The sequence below is a fragment of the Terrapene carolina genome, unplaced genomic scaffold, assembly GCF_002925995.2.
Source record: "Terrapene carolina triunguis isolate 2854851 unplaced genomic scaffold, T_m_triunguis-2.0 Scaffold66, whole genome shotgun sequence".
Classification (NCBI taxonomy): Eukaryota; Metazoa; Chordata; order Testudines; family Emydidae; genus Terrapene; species Terrapene triunguis.
This window is the reverse complement of record NW_020664417.1, coordinates 2723792-2746096: the sequence shown is the minus strand read 5'-3', so window position 1 is coordinate 2746096 and position 22305 is coordinate 2723792. Positions and strand designations below refer to the sequence as shown.

Here is a 22305-nt window from a genome sequence, read left to right as displayed (position 1 = left end):
GCTACTTATTTGTCACTTTTGAGAACCTTTAATACAGCTTTCAAATACTACTGTGTGATGTAATACAGTCTTTTGTTCATAGGTAGCAGCAATGCTTAGTTGTAAAACCACATGACAATATGCATTTGAAATCCCAGATTCTACATATAATTACTGAATTAAATTCTAAAATACGCTACCTGGTTCTTCTGAAGTATTAATTGTTTTCTTTTTGTGAAATCATAAATTATAAATCCAGTTACACATTTTCAGATGTCAAGACGAACATTTTTAAAGGGAAAAAAGAAGGTTTTATTGAAAAGTGTGGTCAAATGAAATGAAAGAAAAAAAACGGAAAACATATTTTTGTTCTCAGTCATGCAGCCTGTGTGTGTGGAGATGTGTGCACGCATGAGTGTGTATAAATATACTTGTTAATTATGTCTCAAATGCAAAGCTATAAGATAAAATATGACTATTTCATACCTTTTGGAAGTATTTAGTTTAATATGACTTGCAACTTAGTTATCTCAAAAGAAATTAGAACAATGGTCTATTGCTGGAGTAATTCTTTATGTGTTTTAGTTACTCTTTGCATTAAAAATTAATAATAAATTAATGAGTTTTCCAACTAGTGTTGCCAACGCTCCCAAACTGGCTGGGAATTGATCTCCCGGTGGCTGAAACGAATCTGGGAGATTTTAATAGGCCACTAAAAGTCCAGTCGGTGGCATAGCAGAGCTAAGGCAGGCTCCCTACCTGCCCTGACTCCATGTGGCTCCTGGAAGCAACTGGCACATCCCTCTGGATCCTAGGCGCAGGTACAGCCAGAGGGTCTCTGCGCACTGCCCCCGCCTTGAGTGCCGACTTCGCAGCTCACATTGTCCGGGAAGTGCAGTCAATTGGAGCTGCAGGCAGGGGCAATGCACAGAGCCCTCTGGCTGCCCCTGAGCCTAGGAGCCAGACATGCCTGCTGCTTCTGGGAGCCACCCGAGGTAAGCGCCGCCCAGCCGGAGCCCGCACCCCGATCTCCTTGCCCCACCCCCAAGGCTACTCCCACACTCCGCACCCCTCGGCCCCACTCCGAGCCCCCTCCTGAACCCAAACTCCCTCCGAGAGCCCACACCCCGAACCCTCTCCTGCACCCCAACCTCCTGCCCCAGCTCTGAACCCCCGAACACACCCAAACTCCCTCCCAGAGCCCACACCACACACCCGCTCCTGCACCAGGCTCAGCCCCCTCCCATACCCCAAACCCCTCGGCCCCACCCGCCAGCCCAAAGCCTGCACACCAACCCCCTGCCCCAGAAAGCGAGTGAGGGTGGGGGAGAGCGAGCGATGTAGGAAGGGGGGATGGAGTGTGTGGGGGCGAGGCATCAGAGAAGGGGCAGGGGACGGGGCAAGGGTGTTTGGGTTTGTGCGATTAGACACTTGGCAACCCTTTTTCCAACCAAAATAATACATTTAAATGCTCAAATTTTCTTTTTGAAGGAGTAAAGATAAATAGTGTCCAAACTGATAATAGTATAATGGACCCAATTCTCCTCTCACATTACCAGGGCAATTCCACTGATTTCAAATGGAGTTACTCCTGGTTTACAATAGTATAAGCAAAAGGAGAATTAGGCTCAATAGTTCTTGAAACCCAAGGGGAGGTGTAGCCCTTTGCAACACCTATTCAACATGTGTACTGTCATTCCTGAGCCCTGTGCCTATTTTTAGGCCACAAAAAAACAGTCTCTCTGGGGCTGTTAGCCCTGTCAATTGCTAATCTCATCTGACTCTCCTTACATCTTCCAGCACTGGGAACCAAATTATGACTAGCTCATGTATGAATGTGTTAGGGGAGAAACACTCCCTATGCTTTCTCTCCCACCCCTCCTCCAGTGCTCCCACACAGGGGAAAGCTGCTCGAGGTTAGCCAACAGTGAATTCTTAAATAGTGAAAATGAATATGATTTTAAACAATAAAAATGTATTTTACACCAGAGTACTATAGTTCAAAATTATCAGCATTCACATCTGTAAACAAGTAGTATAATATAATGTACACGTGTGAGACCTCTGGGTTTTTTTTTGTTACATGAAACCGAATGGTAGAATCAAACCAAGTACATTTTTCTTTCCCTAATTCTTTTATACCTGTATGTCTCATTTTATTTTTCTTTCAGGTTCTTATTGAAATATTTTTTTTTCAGTACCTTTCTGTAAATATATAATTACTTAGCAAAGTCAATGCTTTTCAGAACAGCTATTTTTATACATAAACTGATCAAATGGGTAATTGTAATATATATTAATAAACTTGAGAGATTTTACTAGATTTCAAAGCAGAGAAAAAGCTTTGAAAGTTCTGAAGGACAGACCCGGACTATATTTCATTATGCAAACATTGCAGTTCAGTATTAGAGTTAGCTGAAAATTTTCCACCAGCACATTTTTTCATTGGAAAGTGCCACTTCACCAAATTTGAAACTTTCTGAGGGAATGTGCTGATGTTGACAAAATTCTATTTAGAAAACTGAATCAAAATGAAGCATTTCAACCTTAATGGATTGTTTTGATTTTTCATGTCAAAAGAACTTTTTGTTTCAAAATTTATTTTATTTTATATTATAGTATAAATTATAATGTAAAATAAAAAAGTCAAAATAGGAAAAAAAAGTTTGCAATTTTATCAAAATTGAAGTTTTCAGTTGACCCAAAACAAATTTTTTTTTAAATTTTCATTTCATGGGAAAATTCAGGGTTTTTTGATTGAAAAATTCTGATTCAGAATAAAAATAAAATTTGCAATTGCAGCATTTCCTGAAAAACCAATTCTGATTCTCATACAGCTCTATTAAGTATACCATGCAAAGATGTTACTTACTAAGGCAAATTTTTTGTTGAGAATCATCTGCTCTACCAGCGATGATTCATTATGGAAGAGATGAGGCTGCATGTGACTCCACATATGGGGAAACCACCAGAACTCATCCACAGACCCCAACAACAGGTCATCACCTTCATCCTCCTCTTCAGTTCCTGCAAAAATATTCCCCAAAAACAAACTCTCCAGGTTTGTTATGTTGTTAAAATCATTAGGAAAAACAAGAGGAACATTAGCAATGTAATGTTAGACACCAAAATATTTCATAGAAATTTGATATTACAGTGATGTTAAATAAGGATTTTAAAAGCTCTTGAATACACAACTCCTTCTCTTCCCATATAATATAGTGGAAAAGCACACCTTCCTCTCTATGAGATTGAGCAACCCTCAAAATGCATGATACAACACTGTCGTCTCATTTATGTACTGCACAAGTAACATTAGAAGCTAATACAAAAAGCAGCTAAAAACAGACCTATAAAAAGATGGAGTATTGAAGAGGATAAATGACAGTGTTAACAAATCTTATTTAGTGTAATTTATTCAGACAAAACTCCCATTGCAATCAATCCTGCCTTCCCTTTTTTATTACATATGCTTTTCTGAAGTATTCTCCTACCAGCCTCTTCAAATTATCCTATGCCACTCTATTCCTTTTTCTTCCCTTCTAATTCTTACCTTGTTCACGATCTCATGACATGTCAATTTCCTGCTTATCCAGTTGTATATTGCTTCTTTCCATAAACCATACACATTTAAAAATCCTGTTTTAGCTTCTGTAAGCATCATGTTGCCATTATCATTTCACATCAAATGTAATTACTCATTTTATTTATTTATTCTTTTACTTCACTAATCTGATTTCTCTTCCAAACAAAACAAACCAAACCAAACATTCAGCTACTCTGCTTTCTGCACCAATCACATTGTACTATCTATCTCTAACTCCCCTTCATATTTTCCTCTTTCTTCCAGTGAACCTTTTCTTCCAGTGAACCTTTGCTTTTTCCATGATTTTATCTCTATCTCCGGCTGGGGAAATTGAGTTAGAGACTCATGTTAGAAAGGAAAAATGGGGGCAGTCAGATGTAATGATGCAGCAACCTGTCTGGGATCTTTAAGCTGGCTTTCTGATTTTAACAATATGGTCATTTCAGGGATGCTGCAATGTTGAGCCAGTTCCATAGTAATTATTTACTATTTTACAATATGGCTCAGCTTGTACTGTACACCTGCATGTGGATCTGTGCTATCCCTGAAGTTCTGGGAGGGATTGTGCAGCCTCAGGAAGGGAAAGTATCTGCTCCCCTCTGTGGCGTGGAGCGAGCAGGTGGGGGCCATATCTTCTCAGACTCCCTCTCCTGCCTCCCTCCCCTTGGGGTGGCTAGGACCTCAGGGAATGCTAGAAGGGACCAATGCATTCAAGAAAGAATGAAGACAAGTGTTCTCATCCCACCCCTCTCCCATGTAATCACCACAAGAGAGTCAGACACAATCTAACCCTGTATGTTCTACTTTAGCTTTGAATCAATCATTTTGCATTTCTCAGTCTCATTCCTACATGTCACCTCACTTCCTTGATTTCATATTAATGTCCTTCAACTCTGACATTATCTTGTGTTGTCTTTTGTCTCTCTCTGTCCCTGATGTGGTCCTATTTTGCATGCATGATTGTTTCTTTGTTCTGGCAGCATATAACATCTGCTTCCCTGTGTAACACATTGCCTTTCTGCCTACTTAATGCCTTATCCCTTCTTTCTTTCTATTTCTACAGCTGTTCTATTATGCTTGCATAAAAGTTTTGTTTGTTTGTTTGTTTTGATTGTTTACCTATCTGATGATTCAAACTTCTGTATTGGTTACTTATATGAAGGGCTAAAATCTGTGGTCTTTAATCAAACAAAGCTCTCATTGAAGTCAGTGGGGAATTTTGCTTAATTAAGGACCTCAGATTTGGTCATAAGATATTAGTGCTTTTTCCACACAGAACTACATGTGCCATGATGACAAATAAACAGAAGATACTGTAAGTTATAATACAATATCACCTGGCATTCAAGACGGAAGAGGCCATATTATCCATCTTCCTCCCTCATAGCAGGTTTGTGCCAGACAGTATATTCTAAGAGTTTTGTCCAATCAAGTTTTAAATATTTCAGGAGGCTTCCAGCACTTTCCTGGAATATTACACAGTCAAACCTGGCAAATTTGAGAGTTCCACCAAAAGCAAAGAGTTCCAGTCATTAACATTTACATTTTTCTTTATTTCTTATATAAAAGAAGGATTAAAAACAAACTGAGATTTTCAGAGATGAGTCCCTAAAGTTAGGCATGTAGGCCCTTATTTAGGCACTTAAATAAGTGGCATGATTTTCACAAGTGCTGAACACCCAGCAACTGCTGCTGACTCTCTTTGCTGAGTGCTCAACAGTTCTGAAAATCAGGCCACTTGTTTGGGTGTTTAAATATGGGTTTAGGTGACTAAATATAGAAACTAATTTTCAATAATCTTAGCCATAGAAATTATTCTCAAATTTACTTGATCAGAGCAAGGTTTCAGAAAGGAAGCATCCAAACAGCAGTAATTTAATAACATGAACATTATAAGAGATTACATTTTTCTTTGTTTTTCCCCGTATGTCTTTTTGAAAGACAAACGCACTGGAATTTTGTTAATTGTGTTACACACACGACAAAAGCAGTAAAATATATCCTAAGAAACAAAAAAGATTAACGGTTGAAACCTGAAGCTCTACACGTTATCTCACACTGAGTCTACTCCAAGACCAATATTTTACATAGTGGTCAAGAAAACAGTCACAATTTACTTTCTTAATAATGATGTAAATCCTCCTGGGAAACTTTTCTGAAATGGGATATGTGTTCTGTGTTGGCCATTTTGGATTGTGAAAATTGAGTGATGGCGAATATACACCAATTTACTATCTGTTTTACAAACAGTTTGCCTTTTACAGGCGATAGGACATATCAGCTGATCACAGGAAGAAATTCGAGTCTGCTAGAATCTAGAAATAATTATAAAATATGAATACGGTGAATAAAGTGGCTGCTATTAAAAGTCAGAGATTACCACAGTTTTTCCTTATATCTAGAATAGGAAATATATGTGACAACTCTGTGTTAATAGCTCTCAAATGTTTACTTTGTAAATGTTTACTTTTTAATGGCTTCTTCTCTACGCTGCCTTTGATAACAAGCTCTGATTGTGGAAAGATGTCAAAGGGACTGTGTGGGAATAGGGGTCTGCTCTTGTAAATCCCTTTACAGGACTGGGACCTTAGGACTTGATCAGGAGAGGTACTGAACTCCTTGGAGTCAGCCGGCATTGAAGACACTTGACTTCTCATTCAAGGTGCTCAGTACTTCTCATGTGGCCCTTATTCTGGAGTAGCTACCAACATGAGCATTCACAGATCCATAGCTTCTAAGGCCAGAAGGGTCGACTCTGATCATCAAGTATGACCTCCTGCACAACACATACCTTAGAACTTCTCCCAAAATAATTCCTGTTTGAACCACATCATGTCTTATTGAAAAACTTCCAAACTTGTTTTAAAATTTGCAGTGATGGATAAACCCCACAACAATAGTTCAGAGAGCCCTTACTTTGTCAAACCAGTTTAAATGTAAAGCAATGTTTTGAAGATATTCTTTACTTGGTTGTGAATGGAAATTACCATTTTTAATAGAAGATATGAGTATTTAGGTATAATTTTTTGGATGTATGCACTAGATCTGACCTATATGCATTCCTGAATTTCCTACATGTAAATTGAAGTTAAGGGTCTGTTCAGCTTTCACTCATAATACATGCTTAAGAGGTTTTAAAAAGTATCACTATATGTCTAATCTACAAAGACACTGTGTAAATATATGCAGAATAATTTATATAGGTGGATCTAGTTGGTTTAATACAATATAGGAAAACTGGAAAAAAGTATTTATATACCTCAGACACTATTCTCATGGAGTCAAGTATCAGAGGGGTAGCCGTGTTAGTCTGAATCTGTAAAAAGCAACAGAGGGTCCTGTGGCACCTTTAAGACCTAACAGAAGTATTGGGAGCATAAGCTTTCGTGGGTAAGAACCTCACTTCTTCAGATGCAAGTAATGGAAATCTCCAGAGGCAGGTATAAATCAGTATGGAGATAACGAGGTTAGTTCAATCAGGGAGGGTGAAGTGCTCTGCTAGCAGTAAAGGTGTGAACACCAAGGGAGGAGAAACTGCTTCTGTAGTTGGATAGCCATTCACAGTCTTTGTTTAATCCTGATCTGATGGTGTCAAATTTGCAAATGAACTGGAGCTCAGCAGTTTCTCTTTGGAGTCTGGTCCTGAAGTTTTTTTGCTGTAAGATGGCTACCTTAACATCTGCTATTGTGTGGCCAGGGAGGTTGAAGTGTTCTCCTACAGGTTTTTGTATATTGCCATTCCTGATATCTGACTTGTGTCCATTTATCCTCTTGCGTAGTGACTGTCCAGTTTGGCCAATGTACATAGCAGAGGGGCACTGCTGGCACATGATGGCATATTTAACATTGGTGGACGTGCAGGTGAATGAGCCGGTGATGTTGTAGCTGATCTGGTTAGGTCCTGTGATAGTGCTGCTGGTGTAGATATGTGGGCAGAGTTGGCATCGAGGTTTGTTGCATGGGTTGGTTCCTGAGTTAGAGTTGTTATGGTGCGGTGCGTGGTTGCTGGTGAGAATATGCTTAAGGTTGGCGGGCTGTCTGTGGGCGAGGACTGGCCTGCCTCCCAAGGTCTGTGAAAGTGAGGGATCATTGTCCAGGATGGGTTGTAGATCACTGATGATGCGTTGGAGAGGTTTAAGCTGAGGACTGTAGGTGATGGCCAGTGGAGTTCTGTTGGTTTCTTTTTTGGGCCTGTCTTGTAGCAGGAGGCTTCTGGGTACACGTCTGGCTCTGTTGATTTGTTCCTTTATTTCCTTGTGTGGGTATCATAGTTTTGAGAATGCTTGGTGAAGATCTTGTAGGTGTTGGTCTCTGTCTGAGGGGTTGGAGCAGATGCGGTTGTACCTCAGTGCTTGGCTGTAGACGATGGATCGTGTGGTGTGTCCGGGGTGGAAGCTGGAGGCATGAAGGTAGGCATAGCGGTCGGTGGGTTTTCGGTATAGGGTGGTATTAACGTGGCCATTGCTTATTTGTACTGTGGTGTCCAGGAAGTGGACCTCCCATGTAGATTGGTCCAGGCTGAGGTTGATGGTGGGGTGGAAGCTGTTGAAATCATGGTGGAATTCTTCCAGGGTCTCCTTCCCATGGGTCCAGATGATGAAGATGTCATCAATGTAGCGTAGGTAGAGAAGGGGCGTGAGTGGACGAGAGCTGAGGAAGCGTTGTTCCAGGTCAGCCATAAAGATGTTGGCATATTGTGGGGCCATGCGGGTGCCCATAGCGGTGCCACTGGTCTGGAGGTATATATTGTCACCAAATTTGAAATAATTGTGCGTGAGGATAAAGTCACAGAGCTCAGCAATAAGTTGTGCTGTGTCATCATCAGGGATACTGTTCCTGACAGCTTGTATTCCATGGAGAATACTGCTTCAACACAAGGGTTGGTCAATGTAAACCATCCTTCAGGAATACAGTTTGACTCAGTAAGACCCCACAATTATGTTATATGCTCTGAGGCAACCTGTTCTATTTGTTATATTCTTGTGAAGGAAGCTTTCCTCTCTATTCAGGACCTGAGTGCAGTTCCCTATCATCCCATTTCATTTAATACCAAAGCTGTATAATCAATGTCATTTCTACTTCCCCTACACTACAAAGATACTTCCAATCAAAATGAAAGTGATTTTAGATTTTCATTCTTACCTGTGTGGTAAAATTTCCCTGAAAATCCCAGGTTGAAAGTAAAATTTGTAATCTGAGCTCTCAAAAGATTCTGCGTATCAAGCAGGGCCTGAAATAAATATACATAAAAAAATTCATCAGGCACATGATCTTTCTTCATACACCCTGCCCCCCGTATAAAGACCATGAGAAAAATGTATTTCTTTACCTCTTAAAAACCAAAGACCAAATTTAACTCTGAAGTGCACTACATGCATCTTCATGGAGATCAGTGGTGTGTAATTTATAACCCCCAAATCCTCCTCCTAATAATAATACCTATCTCTGATACAGTGCTTTTCATCTGTAGCTCTCAAAACACTTTACAAAAGAAGTCATTATCATTAATTCCATTTTAGAGATGGGGAAACTGAGGCACAGGGAGGGGAAGAGATTTGTTGATGTTCGTTCAGCAGGCCAGTGCCAGAACCCAGAATTGAACCCAGGGCACTGGACTGGGACTCAGGAGACCTATTCCCAAGGAAACATTGACTCCCTTAAGTGTTGATTAGAGTACATACACAGAACATTTTATTGTAGCTTAGAAATTGTTGGCAAAAAAAGTCTAAGAAGAGAAAAAGTGAGATCAACATTGAAGCATATTCTGCATCAAATAACTGGAGTCTAGTCCACAATGTCTGATTCACTTATTCCTCAGACAGTTAGCATACTGGCTGTCACCATAAATGTACTTGCACAAAATTAGTACAAACAAAAAGCTATCATGCTGAAAGAAATGGGTTCTTATTATTCCATCAGAGACATCTTCACTCTTCAGATTTCTAGACTAACTTCATGTGTTGTGATTCCAAGAGTTACAAATTATTTCAGGAGACGTCTCCCAAGCAGTGATACTCTAAAAGGGAAACAATGGTATAGTAACTCCTTGTTACATTCAGTTTTAATAAGAAAAGTATGTTAAGGTGCATATATTTTAAATCACACAAGAGAATAATTAAAATTATTGGGAGAGATTTTCAAGGGGACAGAGGGAGTCAGGCACCCAACTTTCCTTGAAATTCAATACCCTGGCTGCCATTTTTTCCCTTGAAAATCTCCCCCAATAATTTTAATTACCATTCTCCTTTGTAATTTTAAATATACATGCCTTTCTTAATATCCTTTTCTAGTTATTAATTTCTTAAGAAGTGCAAATAATAAAGTTATTTAAAAGTAGAATACTCAAGACATCAGAATGTGAGCATCGAAGCATTTGGTAAGGATCTCCTTGTTTATAAAGTAAAGAGAAGTGAGCACTGTTTATAAATACACGCATAAAATATAGCAGAAGAAAATAATATTAAAAAACCCCACAACAACAACAACGGAAACCCAGAGCCATAAAAAGCCCTCTATCTTCAGTGCAACTGTGCTTGCTTAAACAAGGGATGAATTTGACCAAAAGAACATTTTTTCAAAAGTTTTGATGATCAGTGAATAGAGTCAGGCATATCCTGAATTTGCTCCTCAGTTGTTGAGACTAATGCTTATGTTACTAATTGCTAATTATGAGACTAATTGCTTATGTTACACAGCTAAGGGCACAAATTTTGCTACAAGACAGACACAAAACTGAAACCATTGAGAAACATCATTTTTTTGTTCCACGCTGTCCAGCTTGACCTGGAGCTGAAAGGGTAACATATTGTTTTCCCCCTGCCGGGCATCCCCTTCTTTGTCACAGTAGAACTAGCAACACTGCCATCAAAGAGCTGTTGGAAGCTTTTAAGAAACAAAATGGGTAAGGTAAAGATTACTCTTTCTTCACTGGAAGGGAAAGCTGGAACAGTGTCCTCTGAATAAAGGACTAAAAAAGAGAATGAGAGGAGTGGAACAAAAATTAAACGTAGTTGAGAGCACGTTGAGAGTTTTCAGGCAGAACACAAAAACAATCTCTTCAGAGCCTGTGCAGCATGAACTCTAGTCCAGGCTGAAAAGAGGTTAAAGATCACCAATGACCAATAAAGGCAAAGGATATTAAAGTGTGGGGATTCCTACTCTGGTTGAAAGTAGAGACTCCATAGGGTTTGTTATTAAAATCATCTCTGAGCTGGTGAGATTTGACCCAATGAAGGAACTGATCTTTGCAAACAGATGTTACTGGATACGCAGATGGAAAGACACAGGGGGCAAGCAAACTGGTAGTACCCTTATTATGATAATAATGGATACCTTTGAAAGAGATAGGTTGCTGAGTTCAGCCCAACAGAAAAAATTTACATATACAGCCATAAGCTCCTATTATTTCTGGATTACATCCAGCTGCCCAGGCCAAAAGAAAAGGTCTTGCATAAACTTTAAAAGCCTTCCAGAAAATGTGATATTGAGGTGCTTGAATACCAATGGAATAGGCACATCAGAAATAAGAGAGATAGAGATGATAGGATAACTGCATTCTTTTTGCAGAATAAAGGAAAGAAAAATTAGGGCAAAACTTACATTTAGTGAGATAAGGATTCTGCCCCAGAAAGCTGGGTTAAAGTGAAGCCTGAATTCCAAATGAACAGCTCAGAATGTTAATGTAACTTTTATAATTCTTACTAAAGATGACTTCAATTTCAAATGTTCTTTCCTGAGTCCACCTACAACATAAACATTTTCTGTGGACAATAGTCTCTGGCCAGGTTACATTCAACTTCTTTAGGTTATGTTCATTGCTATGGGTCTGTTTCTGAATTGTAAGATTATGATATTGTAGCTAAAGGCTTTAGCTTGCATCCTACTGAGCAATTGTCTAGCTACCTTCCTATCATTTACAACATAGTGTCTAAATGACGGAAGAACAGAAGGAAAAAATGAAAAAAGAAATTGTGGAAATGCTGGAGAAATATAGCTTTGTAGAAATTCCACATTGCACATTTCTAACATTACAGTTGTTACATCATTGATGTGACCATTTAAATTATTTGAAAATGGGGAGAGTGGGAGAGATACACACTCTATGTCATCTCTGTGATAACCTGATTCTGTTTTTTAATTTTTATTGAAGGGAGAAGAGAATCAGTTTTAGTTATCACCTTCATGCATCAATGACGGCAACAGTCCTTTTAGCTGAATTTCATGTAGGCCAGAAATCATGACAAGATGTGCTTTGCTGTTGAACCTACATGATTGTTTCCTGTCATAAATAACATGTACTAATCTCCAAAAGTAATCTGGAGTTTGTTTTTTAGAGAGTAAACTTTGAAAGATTTTTTGTAGTCACATAGAATCATAGAAATGGAGAGCTGGAAAGGACCTGAAGTGGTCATCTGATTCAGCCCCCGAAGCTGCGGCAGAACCAAGTATACCTAGCCCATCCCTGACAGGTGTTTGTCTAACCTATTCTTAAAAACCTCCAGCGATGGGGATTCCACAACCACCCTTGGAAGACTATTTCAGAACTTAATTAATCTAATAATTAAAAAGTTTTCCCTAATATTTATCCGAAATCCCTCTTGCTGCTGCTAACTTCTTGTCCCAATTGCAGAGGACATGATGAACAATTGATCATGGTCGTATTAGTAACAGTCCTATTTATAGATTTAAAGACTGTTATTAGGAGTGTCCACCCTCTCAAATCTATCTCCCATGTGTAACATACGACACTCCTGTTAATACACCGCAGTATGATATTAACCTATTCAGTTTTTGATCCACTCTAAACCCCAGATCCTTTTCAGCAGTGTTTCTACCTAGCCAGTTAATCCTTATTTTGTAGTTGTCCATTTTATTTTTCTTTCCCAAGTATTGTACTTTGCCACTTGTCTTTATTGAATTTCATCTTGTTGATTTCAGACCAATTCTCCAATTTGTGAAGGTCATTTTAAATTCTAATCCCTATAAAGTGCTAGCAACTCCTCCCAGCCTGGGATCGGCCACAAATTTTATAAGCATACTCTCCACTCCATTATCCAAGTCATTAATGAAAATAATTTATTTTTATTAGAATCAATAGGAGTCATGCTGCTAAAATCTTGCATAGCTCTTTGAAGATTTACCAGCTAATGCCCACAGTACCTCTGCCTATCTGCATTCTACTTGTGCTATCTCCAAAACAGGTGAGTGCAGCTCTACTGTGAACTATGTTCTAGACAGACAAGCTGATCTAACATTTAGTTGTCATGCCTATGATTATTTTCTGGGTGACTTGACATTTTACTCATCGTTAAGGTTCTAAAAACAAAATGCTAAACTTTTGAAAAAATATATAGCTGCAGATGGCAGGGACTATTACTGTGTGTGTCTGAGAAAGAGAGAGAGAGAGTGAGAGAGAGAGAAAAAACGTGAGGGGGGAGGGAGGACAGTAGAGTCTGAAGTTTAATTTCTAAATGCTGTTTCATGTACTCAAGGTAATCTGGTGGGGGTTTTGTATATTATGATTGCTTTTATGAGCAATCTCTGGCTATCTGCATTAGCTGAGTTACACAAATACAATATTCAGTACTAGTGTATTTTATAACCTGTTCATTAAAGTCTCTATATATTTACAAATAATAATTATTTTGTCTATTGCTATCATTGCATTTATTATGCATTATCAGAAACAGTTGGCTGTCCTACTATTATGCACATGGTTAAAATATAAATAATTTTATTTCTTTGCCACTTCTTCTAGCTAGGACCTTAAGCTGTGGACATTGCTTCACCTGAGCTCAAGAATCTTTTAGCATTCATCCTATAACGCAAGACTCTCTTCCTTGAAGAGAGAGAGAAAGGAAGACTCCTTAACAGCTGACCACATCTCCATCAGCCACCATCCCAAAATAATCCTTGAGAAGCCAACATAACCTACGAGAGGGATGAAAATGGTCCTGGTTATAATACACTGCTTCTTTTAATTCTTATACATCTCTACCCCAATATAACGCTGTCCTCAGGAGCCAAAAAATCTTACCGCATTATAGATGAAACCGCGTTATATCAAACTTGCTTTTATCCGCCGGAGTGCGCAGCCCTGCCCCCCCGGAGCACTGCTTTACCGCGTTATATCCTAATTTGTGTTATATCGGATCACGTTATATCGGGGTAGAGGTGTATCTGGCATATAGGTACTATAGTGACAAATATAAAAAATCCATAGATACACGAGATAAATATATAGGGACAGATTCTCAGCTGGTAAAAATCAGTTTAACTCCACTGAAGTCATTGGAGCTACTCCATTTTCATTTATGAGTCTATATCACAGGAAATGTAGGCCTTTAAGCCCATAACTAACATTTTATGGGGTCTACAACTATATTTTGGTCATTGTCATCTCCTGTCTGATAAACTGCCATGACCATTTACAAGCTGACTCCTAAAATAATAGCCTAAGTAATTTTCAAGAAAACTAAGCTCCCAAGAGCAGTGGTTCCCAAAATATGGTCCAAGGAGCACTTGCTGATGGTCCATGTTCAAGCTGGCTGGTCACATGGCACTGGCTTCTCCTCCATGTTCAAGCTGCTGAATAGCATTTAAAAAAGATAAATACTTTGAACCCACCTTCAGAGGGGATTTAGCTAAACCAAGCTAAGGTCATTTTATTTCTGAATGAGAGCACACACCTAGGGATTTAATACGCTTTAATTACCTTTAGTTAATTCGTTTTAACTTTCCTGGGTGACATATTAACAAGTCCTAAGAAAACTTTTTACAGAGATGCTGCAACTGCAGCTAGCATTCTAGTCATGTGCACACAGACTGCTGTCCTAGTGCCTCCTCCAAATTCTTCGCTCCTGCAACCCGTGTTCCTCTCTTCAAGTTCCATGAATGTTGCTACACTACCTGCTCACAAAAGCTAAAGAGATAAGAACAGGAGGGAGGAGCTGAACAACATTATATAAGTAAATTGTTATATTACCTCTGAGCATGCACTTGTTAGCTGCAGCAAATTTGGCAAATCACATTTTTGATGGAGCCTTGACAGTACCCCTTTAATGGTTTAACATTCTGTTATTTGTACCTTTTCATATATGCTTTATGATGTACTTTAATATACTTTCATAGATTTTGCTTATGACCAGAGTTGTTTCCCTTGTGATAAATTATGTATTTGTGGAACTTCATTAAAATTCAATGTATATTCTTTCTGGATTTCCAAGATTATATTTTTGACTCCCATTACCATAAGCACATAGTGTATACAATAAAAGGAATAATTGCTTTGGGTATACAGGATACATTTTAAAAACCATTTTGAATATTCTTCAGACAAAAGGAGGAGAATACCGTTCCTTAAGATATAATAGCGTCAGGAAACAATTAGTTCCAAATCCTGCTTTCAAATAAAAGCAAACATGGGTGTTGATATATTTGAAAAGTGACTTTGCAGACTTAATAGTTTTAAAGTACTGTATGCTAGCAGAATGCTTAATTACAATTGGCCAGGTAATGTAGCGGCTAAAATTAAAACAGAAATGCCACATACAAGCTCCTGCGGGAAAGGAACTGAGTATCTAGAGCCAGCCATTCAAGAACTGCTGCTATTCTCAGCCAGTGATATTCTTTTTGGAACTGTAGCAAGTGTGCTTTTTAAAATCTCTTAATGGCCATACTCAGGGACCCAATCCTGAAGTTGCAACATATACAAAACTCCGATTGATTGGGGTTTTGGTATAACCTGGGCCCATTGATCAGGTCCATGACTGAGGACTTCAAAGCATTTCCTAAGCATCAAGAGCCTGATCCAGGGCCCACTGAAGTCAGTAAGAGTCTTTTCATTCATTTCAATAAGGGATCACATTCTAATTAGGCATCACAACACCCCTGTAGAATGAGACACAGAGAGGTTAATGCTATAATCTTCATTAAGGTCTGATCTTGTGTGCCTCAGTTTCTCAGTGTTCAACTTGAGAAAAGGCTTGCAACTTTTGAGAAGAAGAATTCACTAAATTTCAGTGTTACATTTTTAAAGATGCTAGTAGTAAAAAAGTTTAAATGATATACAATGATATAAAAATATGATCTGAAGACTGGAAGTGCTCCTCTAATTTTTCAGCAAAATACACTGACATCCTTAGTGATATCTTCAAAATACACTGGCATCCTCATTTATATCAAATGCAGTAAATGATTTTAATGATGAAGTGATTGCACACTGTTGGGATATTGTGCGCTTTCATCTCAGTGAATCATCTGCACAAACAAAAACCATAAGAAATATTTCTGACAACCTCTTGCACCACTTCTTTCTTCTTGGGGGCTTAAGGGGAAAGCTAGAGGGAGTAAGCTAATTATGGAAAAGTAGGTAGAAGGTTTTAAGTACCTGGCACCAATTATATTTAATAAACTAATGCAATTAGCAGTGCTGTTTTCAGGATTCTATGTGGAATTGTTCATTATTAGTTCTTGATTAAACTGTGGCTTGATAGAAGGGATGAGTATTACTAGCCCATCTTAAATGTTTTCATCATTCTGCTGTTAATAGAAAGAAAACCCCTCCATTTCATCAAAGGTCAAAAACTCGTGCCAATTAAAATAGCAGAACTAATAAACACCCTGCTGGAGCATATCATATTTTTTCCCTGGAGTTTGATCATGCAGGATTTTAAAGTTCAATAGAGGGTACACTGATTCGATCTTATTTTTTTCTAAACCTTCAACTGCTTATAAAATAGCAGGGAGGCATAGGTGAATTCCCGAAGCAGAATAAAACTGTAAATAAAACCAAGTAACTTCTCATCTTTAACTTGCATTTAAAAAGCTATTGTACATCCATTAATTTTAGTTCTTGCGAAAGGTGATGAACTGAGAGCTCAAAACTGAAAATGTATTAGCCCTGGAACAAGAACATCTCAGGCACGTTCCCCTAGCCTCTGAGCTGCCTCAGTCATGAGCTGTGTCTTGCAGTGAGATAGTAGTTCAGATTCTATACGAGTTCACTCCTTGGCCACTTTGCTGTGACTGCTTGATCTTGCCTGTGTTGATTATATCCTATATAAGCAGGGCCTGCTCCAGCGTTTTTGCCACCCCAAGCGGCCAAAAAAAGAGCCCCTTTCCGTTGGCTGCCCCAAGCACTTGCTTGGTGCGCTGGTGCCTGGAGCCGGCCCTGTATATAAGCAACAGATAAACTATAAGTGTGTTTTCTAGGGCATGCTGAACAGACCACAATGTTCATTAGGAACCAGATTGAAACAAATACTTCAGTCTTCATGGGTCATTGAACAACCAATTATAACAAGTTTTGGTCCTTACTAATTCAGACTCAAAGAGAGACGGAGATGTGAAGGATCTATGTCCCACTGCTTCCCTCATGAGACATCTGATGTTCTAACGGTCTCTCATATATTGTTCACCAAGGTACATACTAATTGCAAAAAGTAAAAAATTAAAGTCAGTGCTATTAAATCCACTGTAACATACGCGCTGTATTGCCACCCAGTTCAGAAACACCACAGAAATGCTACCAAAGTTCCTAATATTACTCAGTCTCTAACAGAATGTTTACTTTCTATTTAATGCATCTCGAAATACAACCTCCAGTTTTACCTTGCACCAGAGCCAGCTGCAGAGGAATTATTCAAAACTTTCAGGATTTGGGGACAAATGCTACATTCTGCCCCCCACAGGCATGGAAGGCGCTTGATGCAATGGAGTTGCTATGGGATCTATTGCTTTGAGAGCAGTCTGTGAAGTTGATACTCCACACCGGCAGTGTATTATTGAGCTGTGCTGTGCTGCATGGGGCCTGTTTCCTTAGAAGTGCAGAACTGTGTGTGCGTGCGCATGTGCATGTGTGTATGTTGAGTTTTGTGAAGGGCTAGAAGATTCAATACTTTTTGGATCCACATGCCTAAACTCCTGGCACAGGGGCATGCAGGGGCCCCAGGTTCTATTAACTGCTGGGCTGTGGCAGTTGTGCAGCAATCTGATAGGTTCATGGGTGGATTTCTTTGCTGACCTCCTAGTAGATCACCTTGTCCAAAGTCTAAGGTTTTAAAAGATTAAATAAAAAATTTTCAGACTCGCATCTTCTACCATGGTCTATGCAAAAAAAGAAAAAGAAATGTGGGTTTTAAAGCACATCCATTAAGTGCACACAGTCCTGGATGCACCTTTTTGAACAGACTTTGGTCTGAAATTTGTGCCTAATGTTCATTCTTTCTCTCGATGGCTCTTTCCTGCCTGAAACCAGATACGTTGACACTCAACTGTCCCCATAACCATAAAAGCTAGTGCTTCCAACTGCAGAGAATTTAAAATAAATCATGTCTTACAGATTCTGTTTGTTTGCATCTTTACACAAGATAAGGCCACAAACAATCAGTTTGATAATGGATACTACTTGCTCACCTATTTTCCAGGGCATAAAATATTTCAGGCATTTGAATTGTCAATTTTTTTCATAGTTCAGAGATACCATTGAAAAACAACTACAGTAAAAAGCTATTACATGCTCCGAGAGAAATTCAAGTCTATATTCTAAGGTATAACAAGTTTCAATTTAGACAGCTTAAAAGGAATAGTAGTCACTAAACATTGTGGCTTTACTAAACATTGGCCACGGTCAAGGAAAACCAGTTTTGGGTCATTCTTTTTTATTTTTCCCAGTGAGACAAAGGCTAATAGACAAGCACAATATTCCAGCATTAATGCTTGGCTTTATGTATTAGGGAGCTCAGTGTACAAACAAAAGAAAACATGGTCCCTTGTGTTTAGACAAAATCTCAGTGGAAAAATCTTGAACCTGGTTCACACAAGTGTAAGGGGCATAGTTATCATTGTATGGTTGAATAAACTGGTCAAGCCAAGGGCTAGCTGGCCCAGGGTAGGGTTGGCCCAGTGCACAAAGGGATGGAGATGGTATGACCCACTCATACTCCATAAGTATAAATGTACTCCTCATCTTGATCCCTAATAAACTCTATGCAACTCATGATCCTGTCTTATGGCTTGAGTTAGTGAAACCAGAAAAGAAGAGATGAGTATTGTGCTCTTCATCTTGGAGAACTGGGAACACCACTGAGGGAAGTTCTCTTTCCCCCTCCCTCTTAATTGCCAAGGAGAATCTTTGGTCAATGGCCAGATGGGCCCATAGACTTTAAGGTCAGAAGGGATCATCATAATCACCTAATCTGACCTCCTGCACATCACAGGCCACAGAACCTCACCCACCTACCACCAGGGGGGGACGGATAGCTCAGTGGTTTGAGCATTGGCCTGCTAAACCCAGGGTTGTGAGTTCAATCCTTGAGGGGACCACTTAGGGATCTGGGGCAAAAATCAGTACTTGGTCCTGCTAGTGAAGGCAAGGGGGCTGGACTTGATGACCTTTCAAGGTCCCTTCCAGTTCTAGGAGATAGGATATCTCCATTAATTTAATTTATCTTTTCTCCCTGACTGCTCTATGTCAGAATTGACAGCTGGGAGTCTTTGTTTATGACAGTCAGCTGGGGTATAAAGGGCTCCACTCACCACAGGTGCATCTTCTTGTGGCTAGGCATGGCATAGTGGCTGCCTCCCTGTATGGTTCCCCCCTGTATGATCACTGTCACTATAGTGATCTCTCTTCTGGCAACTTGGCTCTCCTGGCCAGGTCACGCTTTAGTCCTCCCCTTCCAGGGTAACAGAGAGTCCAACCAAGCTATAGTCCAATGACCTTACAGCAGGTCTTCTGTTGGTCTTTAGGCTCTGTGGTCCTTAAACCCCTTACTTCGGGGGTTTTGACCCCACCTTCCTCAGTGGCTGGTAGGGGAACCTAGGTCTTCCCTCTTCTCTGGGTTCCAGCCGAGGGACTCTGGAGATGGCAGCCAAAGTCCAATGCCTCAGACTTCTTGCTCTCTCCCTTGAATGCTTCCTACCTCTTCTATACCCCAGATAATGATTGCAGACTCCCTTCCTGCAGCTTCTTTCTGTCACACTCTTCCTGACTTCATAATCACTGTCAACCCCTCCCCAGTTTGGCTTCATCATCAATTAAGCCTAGCTTTCCCTCTTGCAAGGGCTGCCTGGTATGTTAATTGCCCTTTCAGGCCCACATTAACCTTGTGTGGGGTAAACACAAGGGAGTAACAAGTGAATAGGTGTTCTCCCTTTTTCAGCTGCTCTGAATTCCCTTTACTGAGCATCTACAGCTAGCTCAGCATAGGCCTCATAGCTGGAGGTACATGAACAGTGGTATACGGGATTCAGGAAGAGAGAGAGAGAGAGAGAAAAAAAAAGAGCAGGTATGACGGCTTTATGGCACGATCTAACAGCAACCACGGCCAAGAAGAGTCTTAGGCCCTGATCCTCAGCTAGTCAAAATTCATATAGCTCCACTGATTTCTATGGATTTACACAAGCGAGGGATCTGGTCACTAGCCTGTAAGGGAGTTATTGTATTAGCAGAGCTAGAATAAGAAGTTTGTGGGTTTGGGAAGGGTGCTAAGAAGAGAGAAAAAAGTAAGTGTAAATGTGTTAAAATATCAACAGTATCAATCTTTTAGTTTAAACAACTAGTGATCATTCATTTCTGAAAGACTTAAGAAACATCTAAGACCAAACATATATAGACCAATTTCCAAACCTTCACATATAAGTTCATGGACTGAATTCTATGTTTGTGGGCTCAAATTAACATACATGAACCTAAATGGGGAAACTAACCTACAGGATAATACATTTCACTCTAAGGAACTTCTATCAGACATGCAGCCTAAATTTTTGTTTTCCTGTTATACCTCAGTATACCACACTAAATAATTCCTTTCCATTCTTGGTATTTACAACCTATAGACATTTGTAGACCTATATTCTGCCTAAGGGCTTTTCTACATGGTGTTTTAGCAAGCCAAGGGATGAATGTACAGTACTTTAGCTTGCCATGGATTAACTGGCTGTGTGGACCTTGCTACCACACACTACAAGTTCCAGCTGTAACAACACATTTCACTATGGGACCACACAGCCAGTTAATATGTGGTAGGCTAGAGCACTATAAAGTTACACCCCAGCTTGCTGTGCACGAAGGGTATATCTACACTGCAGCTGGGAAGTCTGATTCCCAGCAAGGGTAGACAGATTTGTGCTAACTCAGCTCAAGCTGACACGCTAAAAACAACAACATATATTTCTTACTATATGTTCCATTCTATGCATCTGATGAAGTGGGCTGTAGCCCACGAAAGCTTATGCTCAAATCAATTTGTTAGTCTCTAAGGGTATGTCTACACTACAGGATTAATCCGAATTTAGATAATTCGAATTTGGGAAACAGGTTGTATAAATTCGATTGTGCGCGGCCACACTAAACACCTTAATTCGGTTTTTAACCACATTAATTCGGTGGTGTGCGGCCACACTACCCCATTAATTTAAACACAGTAATTCGGTGGTGTGCGGCCACACTAACCCTAATTCGAATTAACAAAATCGATTTAGGCTCTACTCCGCTCGTCGAGGTGGAGTACAGAAATCGATTTTAAGTGCCCTTTAATTCGAATTAACCGGCTCTGTAGTGTGGACGGGTGAAGGGTTAATTCGGATTAACGTAGCTAAATCCGAATTAAAGTCGTAGTGTAGACCAGGCCTAAGGTGCGACAAGTACTCCTGTTCTTTTAACATGGATATTGTTGCATGAGTGGCAGCTCAGGTTAGCTATGTAAACTCAGAATCAGGAGGTTAGGTGGGCTTGGACTCTGGTGGCACTATGATTCATTGCCATGCAGCAACATCCACACTAGAGTCTTGCAACCCATCCCAAACCCAATGGGACCTGACTACAAATATCAGGTTTGGGTCAAGTTGAGTCTGAAAAAAAAAAAACTCAACCCTCTGGGGGTCATGTCATGTCACCTCTGATCACCTCTGCCTGCCTGCGGGGTCAGCGCAGCGGTGGCTGCATGCCCTGCTCCTGCCAGCCACTGCTACCTCACTGCACTTTGTGGGTGCTGTGGAGTGAACGTGCTGATGAATTCCTATCTATAACTGATGTTTTAGGGTTACCATATATCAGGTTCTCAAAAAGAGGACACCACAAAGGGGGTAGGAGTGGGGCGGAAGGGGAGCTGGAGAGGGTATTTGGAGGGGTGCCGGAGGGTGTGTTGTTTACTGGGAAGGAGTATTTGTGGGGCACTGGAGAGGGGTGTGTATACTGGGAGCGGGTTTTGGGGCAAAGACCCATTAGTATAAACAATGACTGTTGATGTCCTCAAAATTGAGGTGACTAGCATCATCATTATGCAAGGGATATTCCCTGGGGGCCAAATCTATCTGGCATACATACCCTTTGCGCTGATGGAACAGCACAAAGGGGCCTTCTCTGAGCCAAATATTTGGCCTTGAGCCATTTTCACCAGATAGACCCTTAAAGAGCTCAGTTTCTGCTCCTCACTACCTATAAACATTTTAATAAATCAATCTTGTATTTGCTTAATAGTAACTTAATAAAAGTGAATGAGTCATAACACTGATTAGAACCACACAGGGGTTTGGGGGGGGGGGGTAAGTGTCACTCACACAACTCCACCAGTCCACCTCTACTCAAGGCCTACTGCATTATTTTAGTTTTCACCTATTTACTCTTTTCATTTTCACATTTTCACAAAGGTTCCTAACTTGCAAATATGGATTTAAAACCCACAACTGCAATGCATATAGATTAAGCCATGGAATAAATAGTACATAGATCAAGCTAT

General features: G+C 39.9%; 1 protein-coding gene across 1 annotated transcript in view; it reads right to left on the bottom strand.

The window, feature by feature from the left end:
- The window catches only part of LOC112115663 (bifunctional heparan sulfate N-deacetylase/N-sulfotransferase 3), a 101732-nt gene that overhangs the window by 54839 nt on the left and 24588 nt on the right, over positions 1-22305 (bottom strand). Inside the window, exons 3-4 of the mRNA XM_026648146.2 lie at positions 8708-8795; positions 2852-3006 (exon numbers count right to left, since the gene is read on the bottom strand). Of these exons, the coding sequence (XP_026503931.1) occupies positions 2852-3006; positions 8708-8795 (243 nt within the window). The remainder of the gene's footprint in view (positions 1-2851; positions 3007-8707; positions 8796-22305) is intronic.